This window comes from Oncorhynchus clarkii, chromosome 24 (genome assembly GCF_045791955.1).
Source record: "Oncorhynchus clarkii lewisi isolate Uvic-CL-2024 chromosome 24, UVic_Ocla_1.0, whole genome shotgun sequence".
NCBI lineage: Eukaryota > Metazoa > Chordata > Actinopteri > Salmoniformes > Salmonidae > Oncorhynchus > Oncorhynchus clarkii.
The window spans coordinates 31,385,160-31,398,926 of record NC_092170.1 but is presented as its reverse complement, the minus strand read 5'-3'; the positions used below and the strand labels follow the sequence as shown (position 1 = coordinate 31,398,926).

Below are 13,767 nucleotides of genomic sequence, written 5' to 3'. Positions count from 1 at the left end.
CTTTACTTTACTATTTATATTTTTGACTACTTTTACTTCACTATACTCCTAACACACGCATTGTAATTTTTACTCCATACATTTTCCCTGACAAACCAAAGTACTCATTACATGTTGAATGCTTAGCGGGACAGGAAAATTGTGAAATTCACGCACTTATCAACACACATGGATCTTTTGTAAATAATTTTGGTGTGTGTGCCCCTGTCTATCCATACATTTTAAAAACAAGAAAATGGTGCTTTGCTTAATAAGCTATTTTAAATGACTTCTACTTTTAATACTTAAGTATATTTTAGCAATTACATGTACTTTTCATACTAAAGTATATTTAAAACCGAATACTTTTACTCAAGTAGTATTTTACAGGGTGACATTCACTTTTACTTTAATAGAAAGTTACTCATGTATCTATACTTTTACTCATGTATGACAATTGGGTACCTTTTCCACCACTGACAGTTCATAAAAGGAAATCAGTCAATTGAAATACATTGATAAGGCCCTAATCTTAGGTTTCACATGACTGGGTAGGGGCGCAGCTATTGGCCCGTCCATTTTGGGGCCAAGCCCACCCACTGGGGATCCAGGCCCAGCCAATCAAATTGAGTTTCACCCAACTAAAGGGCATTATCACAGACAGAAATACCTCTCAGGTTCATCAGCTCTCCAGGTGGCTGGTCTCAGATGATCCTGACGTGAAGAAGGCGGATGTGGAGGTCCTGGGCTGGCGTGGTTACACGTGGTCTGCGGTTGTGAGGCCGGTTGGACATTCTGCCAAATTCTCTAAAACAACATTGGAGGTGGTGTTTGGTAGAGATATTAAATTCTCTGGCAACAGCTCTGGTGGACATTCCTGCAGTCAGCACGCCAATTGCGCGCTCCCTCAAGGACATTTATGGAATTGTGGTGTTTGTCCAAAGTGCATTTTAATGTGGCCTTTTGTTGCCCCAGCACCTGTATAGTGATCATGCTGTTTATTCAGCTTCTTGGTATGCCACACCTGTCAGGTGGATGGATTATCTTGGAAAAAGAGAAATGCTCACTAACAGGGGAAGTAAAGAAATTTGGCCACAATTTGAGACCAATACCCTTTTTGTGCATATGGAACATTTCGGGGATCTTTTATTTCAGCTCATGAAACATGGGACCAACATGTTCTATTTTTGTTCAGTATAAATGCCTCTGCCAAAGCCTGCCACCTTTTCCCCCAACGGAGACGTTTCTTTATAAATGCCTGCATGTCCTTTTTATTGACTGTATTTAGTTTGGTTTATGCATACATGTGTTGATGACGTAATGTATATTATAAACTGGGTGGTTCGAGAACCTGAATGATTGGCTGACAGCAGTGGTATCAGACTGTATATCACTGGTATGATAACATGTATTTGTAATAGCAATAAGGCACCCTTGTGATATATGGCCAATATACCACGGCTAAGGACTGTGTCCACACACTCCGTGTGCGTCGTTAGTTGTGGTATATTTGCCATAAACCACACCAACTCGGGCCTTATTGTTTAAATAACTGTTACCAATAATGTAGTTGATGTAATGTATTATAGATGACGCCAAAGGAACCATTGTACCACGTTTGACTAAGTTTGTTTCCTAGTATCTAAACTCTGAGTGGTCCACAATGGAGTTTTTAAAAATATGTCAAAAGTATATCATTGTGGTGAGACTTTCTTTTCTTTCCAATCACCTTACTCTTCGGTCTTTTAAATGCCTTAATGTGATTAATCCAGTTTCCTCCTGAAACACCTTTAACTCCTCCCACCTTTCCATATGTAACACCTGGCATATGAACCCGGGTCTCCCAACCAATGTCTTCGACCATGAAGAAATTCCCTCTTGAGCCGAGGGTTTTGAAGTTCGCAGGTGGGGGTACATCATCACGTGACCATAACCTAATGTCTGCTACATTCACCCCCTCCCCCACAAGAGACCTTACCACGTGAGGTAGCTGCATCCCAATATGGTGACCAGAGTATGGGCGAGTGGGTGTGTCTAAAGGAAAGTAGTGGGCGTGTCTAAAGGAAAGTAGTGGGCGTGTGGAAAGGAAAGTAGTAGGTGTGTCTAAAGGAAAGTAGTGGGCGTGTGGAAAGGAAAGTAGTGGGCGTGTGGAAAGGAAAGTAGTAGGTGTGTCTAAAGGAAAGTAGTGGGCGTGTGGAAAGGAAAGTAGTAGGTGTGTCTAAAGGAAAGTAGTAGGTGTGTCTAAAGGAAAGTAGTGGGTGTGTCTAAAGGAAAGTAGTGGGTGTGTCTAAAGGAAAGTAGTAGGTGTGTCTAAAGGAAAGTAGTGGGTGTGTCTAAAGGAAAGTAGTAGGTGTGTCTAAAGGAAAGTAGTGGGCGTGTGGAAAGGAACGGGTGTTAAACTCTATTAGAGGATGGACGGTTTTTATTGAGCTGTGTTTTGTCTTTTGTTTCTTAACATACAAATATTGTACATTGAGCTACAATACCATGAGAGTTAGGACTTCTGTTTTTCTAGACCTCAACAACATTTTTAGACAACACTGCAGAACACCTCCCATATGCACACATCGCCGCTGTGGGGCTTACCAGACACACATTTTACATCATTTTCAAAACAATGTAGCAGAACAAATATCACAATAAATTAAATCAATGTAGGCTTCCCAAGTGGTGCAACGGTCTAAAGGCACTGCAGACACCCTGGTTCGAATCCAGGCTGTATCACAACCGGCCGTGATTGGGAGTCCCATAGGGCGGCGCACAATTGGCCCAGCGTCGTCCGGGTTTGGCCGGTGTATGCCGTCATTGTAAATAATAATTTGTTCTTAACTGACTTGCCTAGTTAAGTAACTAAAAATACTCTAGAACACACACATGATAATATAGGCCTCCTGCCTGTGGTAATATGAAGCACATTTTCACATTACAAACTTGTTCTATGCTGTGAAGGTAAAGGGAAAAAAATGTCCTACCTTGAGTTTTTAAAACCTCTCACAATGACTCTTCCCATGTCAAGTCCATTTAACTCCTGAGAGTCAACTTCTTGCTCGAATCCATGAGTGTATATGTGACTGTGATATTTAACCTTCTAAGGCTGTTCTGAAGACTCTGGCTGTAGTATCTATTTGTTATTTTATTTTGAGTGTTAACCTAGGTGTCCTCTTTAGCCTGGTTTTCAAGGCTTGCTGCCACCAAATGCGCCTTGGTTCAGGCATGTTCAAAAACCTTCTTTCTGAGGGCTCTTGTTTTTTTATGTCTGAAGCATAGGATGTTAATTTACCGTACATGCCACACACTCTTCTTCTAGTTGAATCCCTCCAGTCATTTCTAGACCGATGCTCCTTTTTGCATGTTGTACAGCCCAACTTTGAATTCTGCATGACAAGCTGGGGTTATACGTTTAGTTGTTGTTGAACTGCAAATTGCACCTGCTCCGAGCACTTCGTCAGTTGATGCACTGCCCCCCTCCAACCCAGCTCCCCCCCAGCTCCCCATCTCCCTCTCCCGCTGAGTCTGACTCTAGTAGGCCTACTGGCCAGTGGAGGTGCCGGTGGTGATGCCCCTCAATCCTCTCCTCCGGCTCTGACAGTTCTCTGGCACGTTCTGGGTTCAATTCACCATGTTTCTCTGTTTTTTTGGACTTAAGAAAAGGCAATCAAATTTCACCTTTTTCTTCTTTTTTTTTATTTGGTTTTCCCACAATTCAAATTTATTAGGGAGACGACTAGGTTACGTGATGTGATTTACATAGGGACCTGTTCACTAGCTGACCACCACTACCAAGACCTGTGTCAAGATCAGTTACTTACCCCACTGGTCCTCCCCATAACCTCTATGTACAATGAAAGAGAGCAGGTCTGGAATCAGTGTGGCAGGATAGGATGATTACATAGAAAGATCACTGCGCTTTTACATGATGGTCTTTCTGGGGGGCGGGAGGAATAACAAGGAGACAACTTGATTTAATGCTGACTGCTTTTATTAGAATGTCTACAGTGTGAACAGTGAAATAATTAATAAATCATGCTGTGAGAGGTACCGGATCTGGGCAGATAGGTGCCGGAACAAACAAAGTAAAATCTTCAAAGTAGCCACCCTTTGCCTTGATGACTGCTTTGCACCCTCTTGGCATTTTCTCAACTAGCATCATGAGGTGGTCACATGGAATGCATTTCAAGTAACAGATATGCCTTGTTAAAAGTTAATTTGTGGAATTTCTTTCCTTAATGTGTTTGAGACACATGGTAGGGGTGGTATACAGAAGAAAGCCCTATTTGGTAAAAGACCAAGTTCATATTATGGCAGTAACAGCTCAAATGAACAAAGACAAACAACAGTCCATTATTACTTTAAGACAATACAGAAAATGTCAAGAACTTTGAATGTTTCTTCAAGTGCAGTCACAAAAACAATCAAGCGATATGATGAAACCAGCTCTCATGTGGACAGCCACAGGAATGGAAGAGCCAGAGGATAAGTTCATTAGAGTTAACTGCTCCTCAGATTGCAGGCCAAATCAATGCTTCACAGAGTTCAAGTAACAGACACAACTTATTTATTTTTTTTACCCCTTTTTCTCCCCAATTTCATAGTGTCCAATTGTTGTAGTAGCTACTATCTTGTCTCATCGCTACAACTCCCGTACGGGCTCGGGAGAGACGAAGGTTGAAAGTCATGCGTCCTCCGATACACAACCCAAACTAGCCGCACTGCTTAACACAGCGCGCATCCAACCCGGAAGCCAGCCGCACCAATGTGTCGGAGGAAACACCGTGCACCTGGCAACCTTGGTTAGCGCGCACTGTGCCCGGCCCGCCACAGGAGTCGCTGGTGCGAGATGAGACAAGGATATCCCTACCGGTCAAACCCTCCTTAACCCGGACGACGCTAGGCCAATTGTGTGTCACCCACTGCGCCAACTGTTCTGGTCGCGGCCGGTTACGACAGAGCCTGGGCGCGAACCCAGGGTCTCTGATGGCACAGCTGACGCTGCCCTTAACCACTGCGCCAACTCTTCCGAATCAGGCCTTCATGATCAAATGGCTGCAAAAAAACACTACTAAAGGACACCAATAAGAAATAGTTTCTTGGGCCAAGAAACATGAGCAATGGACATTAGACCGGTGGAAATCAAACAATTGTATTAGTCACATGCGCCGAATACATCAGGTGAAATACTTACTTTCAAGCCCCTAACCAACAATGCAGTTAAAAAAATGTGAATAAGAAATAAATGGAACAAGTAATTAAAGAGCAGCAGTAAAATAACAATAGCAAAACTATATACAGTGGGTCCCGATACAGAGTCAATGTGCGGGGGCACCGGTTAGTCGAGATAATTGAGGTAACATGTACATGTAGCTAGAGTTATTAAAGTGACTATGCATAGATAATAACAGAGAGTAGGAGCGGTGTATAAGAGGTGGTGGGCAATGCAAATAGTCTGGGAAGCCATTTGATTAGATGTTCAGGTGTCTTAAGGCTTGGGGGTAGAAGCTGTTTAGAAGCCTCTTGGACCTAGACTTGGCGCCCCGGTACCGCTTGCCATGCAGTAGCAGATAGAACAGTCTATGACTAGGGTGACTGGAGTCTTTGACAATTTTTTGTGACTTCCTCTGACACCGCCTGGTATAGAGGTCCTGGATGGCAGGAAGCTTGGCCCCAGTGATGTACAGGGCCATACACACTACACTCTGTAGTGCCTTGCGGTCGCAGGCAGTGATGCAACCATGCTCTCGATGGTGCAGCTGTAGAACCTTTTGAGGATCTGAGAACCCATGCCAAATCTTTTCAGTCTCCTGGGGAATAGGATTTTGTCATGCCCTCTTCACGACTGTCTTGGTGTGCTTGGACCATGTTAGGTTGTTGATGTGGACACCAAGGAACTTGAAGCTCTCAACCTGCTCCAATGCAACCCCATCGATGAGAATGAGGGCGTGTTCGGTCCTCCTTTTCCTGTAGTCCACAATCATCTCCTTTGACTTCATCACATTGAGGGAGAGGTTGTGGTCCTGACACCACACGGCCAGGTCTCTGATCTCCTCCCTATAGGCTGTCTCGTCATTGTCAGTGATCAGGCCTACCACTGTTGTGTTGGAGTCGTGCCTGGCTGTGCAGTCATGAGTGAACAGGGAGTGCAGGAGGGGACTGAGTACGCACCCCTGAGGGACCCCTGTGTTGAGGATCAGCGTGGCGGATGTGTTGTTACCTACCCTTACCACCTGTGGGCGGCCTGTTAGGAAGTCCAGGATCCAGTTGCAGAGGGAGGTGTTTAGTCCCAGGGTCTTTAGCTTTTGATTAGCTTTGGGTGTTGAACGCTGAGCTGTAGTCAATTAATAGCATTCTCACATAGGTATTCCTTTTGACTAGATGGGAAAGGGAAGTGTGGAGTGCAATAGAGATTGCATCATCTGTGGATCTGATAGGGCAGTATCCAAATTGGAGTGGGTATAGGGTTTCTGGGATAATGGTGTTGATGTGAGCCATGACCAGCTTTCAAAGCGCTTCATGGCTACAGAGGTGAGTGCTACGGGTCGGTAGTCATTTAGGCAGGTTACCTTAGTGTTCTTGGGCACAGGGTCTATGGTGGCATGGACTGGGAAAGGTTGAAAATGTCAGTGAAGACGTATGGTCACTGTTGTGGGGGAGGCATCATTGATGCACTTATTGATGAAGCCATTGACTGATGTGGTATACTCCTCGATGCCATCGGAAGAATCCCGGAACATATTCCAGTCTGTGCTAGCAAAACAGTCCTGTAGCTTAGTATCTGCTTCATCTGACCACTTTTTTATTGACCAAGTCACTGGTGCTTCCTGCTTAAATTTGAGCTTTTAAGCAGGAATCAGGAGGATAGAATTATGGTCAGATGGAGGGAGAGCTTTGTTACGCTTCTCTGTGTGTGGAGGAAAGGTGGTCTAGAGTTTTTTTTTCTCTCTCTCTGGTTGCACATTTAACATGCTGATAGAAATGTGCAATAAAGTCCTCGGCCACTAGGAGTGCTGCCTCTGGATTAGTGTTTTCCTATTTTCTTATGGCTAAATACAGCTCATTGAGTGCAGTCTTAGTGCCAGCATCGGTCTGAGGTGGTATGTAGACAGCTACGAGAAATGCAGATAACCCTCTAGGTTGATAGTGTGGTCTACAGCTTATCATCAGATACTCCACATCATGGGAGCAAAACCTGTCCTTTAGTCTGAGTCCAAATGTGAGATGTTGTGTTGTGAGATGCAGAGTAGGTGAACGGATGATCTCTGCATGTGTAGTTCCCACCGTGAAGCATGCAGGAGGTGTGGGGGTGATTTGCTGGTGACACTGTCAGTGATTTTATTTAGAGTTCAAGGCACACTTAACCAGGACAATGACCCAACACACCTCAAAGCTCTGTAAGGGCTATTTGACCAAGAAGGAGAGTGATGGTGTGTTGCATCAGGTGACCTGGCCGCCAAAATCACCCGACCTCAACCCAATTGAGATGGTTTTGGGATGAGTCGGCCTGCAGAGGGAAGGAAAAGCAGCCAACAAGTGCTCAGCATATGTGGGAACCCCTTCAAGACTGTTGGAAAAGCATTCCAGGTGAAGCTGGTTGAGAGAATGCCAAGAGTGTGCAAGGCTGTCAATAAGGCGAAGGGTGGCAACTTTAAATAATATAAAATATAAAACACTACAGCATTCCATATGTGTTTTTTAATAGTTTTGATGTATTCACTATTATTCTACCACGTAGAAAATAGTAAAAACAAAGAAAAACCCTTGAATGAGTAAGTGTTCTAAAACTTTTGACCGGTAGTGTAAATGGTTATCAATATTAGTTATTTATTGTTTATGCTGCTTTTCTTACTTTAAATAAAATAATGTAAGCAAAACAAAATGGCCACGTAGCTACTGCCGATCGTGATACACAACAGGAATCACTTCCAAGTCGGCAGGCACAACACAGGAGCACTAATTGCAGGCTTACTACTCGTATCCCAATCAGCCATGCAAAACTATCTCAAGTGGAAGCAAATCTGCCCAATTAGCTGATTCGGTTTCCATACATCCTCTCTCGAAACACCCACTCGCCCATACCCTGGTTGTCATATTGGGCTGCAGCTACCCATACTTGCCCCACGTTGGGCACCAATGTAACACGTGTCTCCCACGGGGGCAACCAAGGTCTTAGACCAAGAGGGAGCACACACACAGATTTTTTTTTTTTAAAGTTCGCAGGCGGGGCTACCTCATCACATGACCATGACTGACTCATGTCCGCTACTCATGCACTCCACTACAATGGCATGTTTAGTTACATCCAACCAAACAGAATCTTTTGAGTGTGTGGTATTTATATTACCATGCCTTTCTTACTGGGACAGCAAATAGACCTGTGTTTTTGGTTACTGAGGAAACATACTCTGTATACTTCAGGGCTGCATGTTTAAACAATTATTGTTAACCTTCTATTTAACTAGGCAAGTCAGTTAAGAACACCATCTTATTTACAATGACAGCCTACCTGTCATGTACTGTCATGTTGTGTCTTGTCTCTGTCCTTTCCCTTCACCCTGTCTCCCTCTGCTGGTCGTTGTTAGGTTACCTTTTCTCCCCCGCTTTCCCCCAGCTGTTCCTTGTCTCCTCTGACTACCCATTCACCCCGTTTCCCACCTGTTCCCTTTTTCCCTCTGATTAGGTCCCTATATCTCTCTCTGTTTCTGTTCCTGTCCTTGTCGGATTCTTGTTTGTTGTGTTTCATGCCTGAGCCAGACTATCGTCATGTTTGCTGTAACCTTGTCCTGTCCTGTCGGAATCTGCCGGTCTATCTGAGCCTACCTATGTTTGGTTATTAAAGAAGCTCTGTTTAAGTTAGTTCGCTTTTGGGTCCTCATTCACTCACCATAACACTACCAGGGAACTGTGGTTGTTCAAGAGCAGAACGACTGATTTTTACCTTGTCATGTCAGGGATTCGATCCAGCAACCTTTCGGTTACTGACCCAATGCTCTGACCATTAGGCTACCTGATGCCCCAGGGGCTGCATGTACCTTATTTAACATTAACACATGATGAACATACCCTCTCTGTTGTCCTCAGCTCTTCTTGTTCACTGACGGTGAGGTGGGGAACACCAAGGAAGTGCTGGATCTGGTGAAGGCAAATGCCGGCTCTCACAGGTGGGCCCACAATCACTGTTTCCCCTATCATTACCTAGCTATGGGAGCCCTGCTTTAAATAACTCTGTTACCTCCCACCTGAAAGGTACGGGACAGTTCTAAAATTACTGTTATGGGGGAGTTGTCCACAATAGGGGAGGGTAGTGGTGTTTTTATTGGGCGCAGGGGAGGATAGTGGTGTTTTTATTGGGCGCAGGTGAGGTAGTGGTGTTTTTATTGGGCGCAGGGGAGGTAGTGGTGTTTTTATTGGGCGCAGGGGAGTATAGTGGTGTTTTTATTGGGCGCAGGGGAGGATAGTGGTGTTTTTATTGGGCGCAGGGGAGGATAGTGGTGTTTTTATTGGGCGCAGGGCAGGTAGTGGTGTTTTTATTGGGCGCAGGAGAGGTAGTGGTGTTTTTATTGGGCGCAGGGGAGGTAGTGGTGTTTTTATTGGGCGCAGGGGAGGGTAGTGGTGTTTTTGTTGGGTGCAGGGGAGGGTTGTGTTTTTTTTTATTGGGCATAGGGGAGGGTAGTGGTGTTTTTATTGGGCGCAGGGGTGGGTTGTGGTGTTTTTATTGGGCGCAGGGGAGGGTAGTGGTGTTTTTATTGGGCGCAGGGGAGGGTAGTGGTGTTTTTGTTGGGTGCAGGGGAGGGTTGTGTTTTTTTATTATTGGTTATAGGGGAGCGTAGTGGTGTTTTTATTGGGTGCAGGGGAGGGTTGTGGTGTTTTTATTGGGCGCAGGGGAGGGTAGTGAGCAATGTCCCTTCCAAGCTGCGCGCAAAAATCAGATTTCCTCTTGCTGATCATTGTCTGCAACCGGCTCTGATCGTAGTGTAATGAGACGGGCAGGGAGAGGGAGCGCAGCTCACCTTGCTGGCCCGTAGCCCTGCGTGCCATTCACTTTGCCACAAAACATGCTGCAGTAGTAAAGATGATATACATATTTATAAGCACAGGTATTTGTGGTGGAAATCATTATTTTTGCATTAACTTCTTATGGCTGCAGGGGCAGTATTGAGTAGCTTGGATGAAAGGTGCCCAGAGGTGCCCAGAGTAAACAGCCTGCTCCTCAGTCCCAGTTGCTAATATATGCATATTATTAGTAGTATTGGATAGAAAACACACTGAACTTTCTAAAACTGTTTGAATTATGTCTGTGAGTAAAACAGAACTCATATGGCAGGCAAAAACCTAAGAAATCCAAACAGGAAGTGGGAAATCTGAGGTTGTTCGATTTTCAACCCAGCCCCTATCGAATACACAGTGGGATATTGGTTATGTTGCACTTCCTAAGGCTTCCACTAGATATCATCCATCTTTAGAAACTTGAATGAGGCTTCTACGGTGATGTGGGAGCTCTTTGAGTCAGTGATCTGGCAGAGAGCCAGGTCCTGGTGATGCGCATTTCACATGATAGCGACCTGCGTTCCATGGCTTTTCTACAGACAATGGAATTCTCCGGTTGGAACGTTATTTAAGATTTATGATAAAAACATCCTAAAGATTGATTATATACTTTAGTTTGAAATGTTTCTACGACCTGTAATATAACTTTTTGAAGTTTTTGTCCGACGTTTGGCTGGACCTGCACGAGCGTTTGGATTTGTGTACTAAACGCCCAAACAAAAGTAGCTACTTGGACATAAATAATGGACATTATCGAACAAATCAAACATTTATTGTGGAACTAGGATTCCTGGGAGTGCATTCTGATGAAGACCATCAAAGGTAAGGAAATATTTATAATGTTATTTCTGATTTCTGTTGACTCCAACATGGCGGAGAATTATTTTTTTCTGAGCGCCCTTCTCAGATTATTGCATGGTTAGCTTTTTCCGTCAAGTTTTTTTTTAAATCTGACACAGCGGTTGCATTAAGGAGAGGTATATCTATATTTCCATGTCTAACAATTGTATTTTCATCGAAATTTATAATGAGTATTTCTGCAACATGATGTGGCTCTCTGCAATATCACCGAATGTTTTTGATACTAGTGAACGTAACGCGCCAATGTGTATTGAGATTTTCTTTATAAAAATATGAACTTTATCAAACAAAACATACATATATTCTGTAACATGAAGTCCTATGAGTGTGATGAAGATCATCAAAGGTTAGTGATTCATTTTATCTCTATTTGTGCTTTTTTTTTGTTCCTCTCTTTGGCTGGAAAAATGGCTGTGTTTTTCTGTGAGTTGGTGGTGACCTAACATAATCGTTTGTGGTGCTTTCGCTGTAAAGCCTATTTGAAATTGGACACTGTGGTGGGATTAACAACAAGATTACCTTTAAAAAGGTATAAAATACATGTATGTTTGAGGAATTTTAATTATGAGATTTCTGTTTTGAATTTGGCTCCATGCACTTTCACTGGCTGTTGTCATATCGATCCCGTTGACGGGATTGCAGCCCTAAGAAGTTTTAATACCGAAAATGTGTACATATGGAAAAATATAAAAGGGGATGGTCATTGAGAATATTTTCAAACATTGGGAACTGTCCCTAACTGGTTTCAATATACAGTGGGGCAAAAAAGTATTTAGTCAGCCACCAATTGTGCAAGTTAAAAAGATGAGAGAGGCCTGTAATTTTCATCATAGGTACACTTCAACTATGTCAGACAAAATGAGAAAAGAAATCCAGAAAATCACATTGTAGGATTTTTTATGAATTTATTTGCAAATTATGGTGGAAAATAAGTATTTGGTCACCTACAAACAAGCAAGATTTCTGGCTCTCACAGACCTGTAACTTCTTCTTTAAGAGGCTCCTCTGTCCTCCACTCATTACCTGTATTAATGGCACCTGTTTGAACTTGTTGTCAGTATAAAAGACACCTGTCCACAACCTCAAACAGTCACACTCCAAACTCCACTATGTCCAAGACCAAAGAGCTGTCAAAGGACACCTGAAACAAAATTGTAGACCTGCACCAGGCTGGGAAGACTGAATCTGCAATAGATAAGCAGCTTGGTTTGAAGAAATCAACTGTTGGAGCAATTATTAGGAAATAGAAGACATACAAGACCACTGATAATCTCCCTCGATCTGGGGCTCCATGCAAGATCTCACCCCGTGGGGTCAAAATGATCACAAGAACGGTGAGCAAAAATCCCAGAACCACATGAATGACCTAGTGAATGACCTGCAGAGAGCTGGGACCAAAGTAACAAAGCCTACCATCAGTAACACACTACGCCGCCAGGGACTCAAATCCTGCAGTGCCAGACGTGTCCCCCTGCTTAAGCCAGTACATGTCCAGGCCCGTCAGAAGAGCATTTGGATGATCCAGAAGAAGATTGGGAGAATGTCATATGGTCAGATGAAACCAAAATATAACTTTTTGGTAAAAACTCAACTCGTCGTGTTTGGAGGACAAAGAATGCTGAGTTGCATTCAAAGAACACCATACCTACTGTGAAGCATGGGGGTGGAAACATCATGCTTTGGGGCTGTTTTTCTGCAAAGGGACCAGGACGACTGATCCGTGTAAAGGAAAGAATGAATGGGGCCATGTATCGTGAGATTTTGAGTGAAAACCTCCTTCCTTCAGCAAGGGCATTGAAGATGAAACGTGGCTTGGTCTTTCAGCATGACAATGATCCCAAACACACCGCCCGGGCAACGAAGGAGTGGCTTCGTAAGAAGCATTTCAAGGTCCTGGAGTGGCCTAGCCAGTCTCCAGATCTCAACCCCACAGATAATCTTTGGAGGGAGTTGAAAGTCCGTGTTGCCCAGCAACAGCCCCAAAACATCACTGCTCTAGAGGAGATCTGCATGGAGGAATGGGTCAAAATACCAGCAACAGTGTGTGAAAACCTTGTGAAGATTTTCAGAAAACGTTTGACTTCTGTCATTGCCAACAAAGGGTATATAACAAAGTATTGAGAAACTTTATGTTATTGACCAAATACTTATTTTCCACCATAATTTGCAAATAAATTCATTAAAAATACTACAATGTGATTTTCTGGATTTTTTTCCTCATTTTGTCTGTCATAGTTGAAGTGTACCTATGATGAAATTTACAGGCCTCTCTCATCTTTTTAAGTGGGAGAACTTGCACAATTGGTGGCTGACTAAATACTTTTTTGCCCCACTGTAGTTTGTAACAGAGGCCATTGCACCTGTCTGGAAAGTAAAGCCATCTTTGTCTACAAGGTTCTAACCACTGGTCTTTTTGACTCAAAATATTAATTGTTAAACTTAATCTAATGTAAACCTATCCAATCTGGTTGTGGGCAGCAGTTTGGGAGATTATGTAGGTTAGGGGTTTTTCACCCCTGTGAGAAAACAACAGCTTCTATATTGATGATTCTTCCTGTACAGTTATGTTTTAATTCAGTCAGCCCACAGGCACAAGAAAACGATACCAGGGATTTGTTTGATAGCCTTATTTTGGTATTTGACAACAACAATAATACTGTTTCCCTGGGTGTGTCCCTGCCAGGTGCTTCTCCTTTGGGATTGGAGAGGGGGCCAGCTCTGCTCTCATCTCTGGGGTGGCCAAGCATGGTGGAGGGCACTCACAGTTTATCACAGGACAGGACAGGATGCAGCCCAAAGTAAGAGAGTGAGAGGGTGGGAAAGTGTGTGTGTGCATACGTAAAGAGGGCTGTATTGGTTAGAAATGTGTTTTCATCACCTGCCTTCTTC

General features: G+C 43.6%; 1 protein-coding gene across 1 annotated transcript in view; it reads left to right on the top strand.

Moving 5' to 3' along the window:
• The window catches only part of LOC139382310 (von Willebrand factor A domain-containing protein 5A-like), a 37,935-nt gene that overhangs the window by 19,467 nt on the left and 4,701 nt on the right, over positions 1 to 13,767 (top strand). The window contains exons 10-11 of the mRNA XM_071126213.1: positions 9,052 to 9,131; positions 13,562 to 13,676. Of these exons, the coding sequence (XP_070982314.1) occupies positions 9,052 to 9,131; positions 13,562 to 13,676 (195 nt within the window). The remainder of the gene's footprint in view (positions 1 to 9,051; positions 9,132 to 13,561; positions 13,677 to 13,767) is intronic.